At 42.1% G+C, this 3,127-nt stretch overlaps 1 protein-coding gene across 1 annotated transcript in view; it reads right to left on the minus strand.

The window, feature by feature from the left end:
• The window catches only part of LOC114064199 (ensconsin-like), a gene marked incomplete at its 5' end in the record, with an annotated part of 20,497 nt that extends 17,382 nt beyond the window's left edge, over positions 1-3,115 (minus strand). Inside the window, one exon of the mRNA XM_027897021.1 lies at positions 2,833-3,115. Coding sequence (XP_027752822.1) covers positions 2,833-3,115 — 283 coding nt within the window. The remainder of the gene's footprint in view (positions 1-2,832) is intronic.
• Between the last annotated feature and the right edge of the window lie 12 nt (positions 3,116-3,127).

Raw genomic sequence — 3,127 nt, forward strand, 5'->3', positions numbered from 1 at the left:
CCCCCCCCCATACCTTGTCATGTATACAAACATAAATTCATCTGCTTTCTGTGCTGAATTCACATCTGCTGACCTCTCTGCTCTCTTCTGTTATCAACTAAAAACTACACAGGTCTTTCTAAAACTGCTTCAGGGCTTTCACCCTGAATTCAAATGTAACTTGAATTTTAAATTACCACACCAGTAATTTAAAGAGTGCCAGGGCCTGTTCTCTAGCCCTGAGGTGAGCTGGCACAGTTTAGCACTAGAGCAATAGAGCACTATTCTCTCATTACCAAAACAGGTATTCAGTCCAACCCCACAGAACAAGCTGGACCTCGGCTAAGCTCCAAGATGTATCTGGGAACTCAGAGAATTCTGGAATGTTCAAATATAAAAAGGAAAGTAATTCGATCACACTAAATTGTGAGAGCCCTTTAGAGCCATGCTCTAGGTAGCCTTGGGGACAGAAGGTAAGAAAATGAGAGGCTGCAACTACAGCCTGAATCAGAAACATACCAGAGAGCGTTTGTAATTGTTAAACAGTATAAATGGCAGAGTTCCTACACCTCAGCTCTTTTTAATTTACTAACATGGGCCAAGGCCGGGCCATTGCTTTGAAGGGAGCACAGCTTTGTGCTGCTTGGGGCTCACTTCTTGCCTCAGGCACTGAAGTTGGCAGCAGAACAAGTAGCTTGTTTAATGCACACCTGCCCTGCTGTCAGAAAAGGTAACACCCAAAAGACCTTTAAAACTTTAACAGGGCACAGGTTTAAGCTCTGCCAGGGAAGGTTTAGGTTGGATATTAGAAAGAAGTTCTTTACAGAGAGAGTGATCAGGCATTGGAATGGCCTGCCCAGAGATGTGGTGGACTCACCGTCCCCGGAGGTTTTTAAGATGAGGCTGGATGTGGCACTGAGTGCCATGATCTAGTAATCACAGTGGGGTTAAATCAAGGGTTGGACTTGATGATCTCGAAGGTCTCTTCCAACCCAGTTAATTCTATGATTCTATGAATTCATTGGTGTTAGTAAAGTTGTGTTAAATTTGCCTGCAAAAGCTCGAACAGCTTCGTTGGCAATTGCTACCTGCTGACCTTCTGGCTCCTCCAGCAGGTAGCTGAGCAAGACCAGTTAAAGGCCAGTGCTATTAACTGTAAGAAATGAGCTATACTGACTTGCAACAGAGTCCCAGGAGAATCAGCAACATTCTTTTAAGCCCCAAATGCCGTACTTGTGAATCTCTAGATTCCTGAATGCAACCAGTGACTAAGTTTTAGCAGCTGGGGCCTTCATCTGCAGTACGAAGCCTGTCCTCTAACCTCACATGTAAAATGCTTTTCCTGAGGTCTCCATCTTTAGTTCCAACCACTACCTCCTCTGGCTTTGGGAAAAGACATTTAATTTGAAGTGGTTGCTTGCCACTTTGACTATAATATCCTTTTTTTTTTTTTTTTCCACTCATCTCCACTTTGTATTCTTTTCTGTATTCATTGCTGTGAATATAGACTACGTCACTTTTCAATACCTTTATCACACATAACCCGTTTCAATACTAAGAGACCTCGTCACAAATTCAAATCTTGACTGACTCTGCAAAGAAGTGGAGCCTCTTCCTCCTGAACTAAACTGTCAAATAAACATGATGATGTTTCTCTGATCTGCACCTTGTACTGGGGAACTAAAACTTGTAAACACTTGCAAAGTTATCCAAGTGGCATCCCTGAAATAGTTTTAAAAGGGAATTTTCTCCTTAAAAGAAAGCAGGTGAAAGATTATCAGAAGAGCAGTAAAAACCCACACTAACATGGCAGATACATCTCCTTTACACGCCCATGGTCAACAGACATATTCATTTATTATTGTAAATTTCTAGCTTTTCATGGGGTTCCACCTTGTGCAGTAGGACCTGGGTATCAGACAGAACTTACTAGAACATAAGAAATCCATTCACATGAGGTTGTCTCACGGAACAAGACCCAACTACACGTCTCACAATTAAATGCAGTATTACTAATGCTTAAAACTGCCGTATGAAGGACAATCACAGGGGATTCTACAAATTTCAAGTTCAGAATCCTAACTAACCCAACTTGTGTATTCCGGTGGTCACAATGGACTTCCCATCCCATCTGCAAGAGACAGTTTATGCCATATTTACAATGGACTGAAGAGTCTGCCACAACAAACCTGTATTTTTTCATTTTCAAATTTACCTTTTGCCCTTTCTATACTTTATGATCATTATTTTATTTTTTTGTGTACATAACTTTCTTCCCTGCTGTTTTTCAGGGTTCGTAGGGTTTCATGTGGGCTTTTGGTTGGTTGGTTGGTTTGTTTGCTTTTCCTGAAAAATCCTGCCTATTCCTCTTTACTCCTCTCCTTGGTTCTTTGCATTCCACTTTATCCTGCTAATTTCTCCCATGATACGGTCCTCCTGCAATAGTATAGATAAGTTAACAGTGTTAGTAGCACAACTGTACTGAGTGTCCAGCAGAGCTGGACATTCTCACTGCTCACACTACCTTATGTGGTAGCCTCCTGTACCATTAGTATTCAGATCGTTATTATTATTCAACTGTTTATAAAGGAGCTGTGTTATGATAAAGGGGACAAAATTCCAGTCCAAAAGGGCATTGTGTGAGGTAGCTCTGCATGTTGTTTTGACTTAGAAGCAGGAGGGCTTCGACCTGTGTACAATTTCCTCATAGCATACATGTGCAGGAGTGCTCTGAATAATTTCAATTAACATTTGACAGAAAACTATTGAAAGCTACATCATTGCAGAGAAAAGGAGGGAAGAATATAAGAGAGACTAACACATTCCTTTACCTAAAGAAAGATCTCTCCTTACCTTGAGTGGGCTCTGCCTGGACAGTGAGCTGCTCCTGACTTGCAGATTCTCCAGCACCTGCTGAAGTTACTTTACTTTCTTCTGTCCTCTCCTCATTGGCCTTTCCAGCCTCTTTTTCTGGTCTTTTCTTCTCACCCTCTGGCTTGACCTCTTTTTTGACTGGTCGGATGTTGCCAGGAGAAGGAGGACGTGTCTGAGCAGAGGAAATTTTGGAGGAACCAGGTGGGGAAGTAATCTGCTTGGGTGTGCCAGGCAAAAAAGGCAAAGATTTTGACGCACGCCTGTGTAATCAAAG

Source organism: Empidonax traillii, unplaced genomic scaffold (assembly GCF_003031625.1).
Source record: "Empidonax traillii isolate 1590-97213 ecotype Southwest subspecies unplaced genomic scaffold, ASM303162v1 scaffold526:size440949, whole genome shotgun sequence".
NCBI lineage: Eukaryota > Metazoa > Chordata > Aves > Passeriformes > Tyrannidae > Empidonax > Empidonax traillii.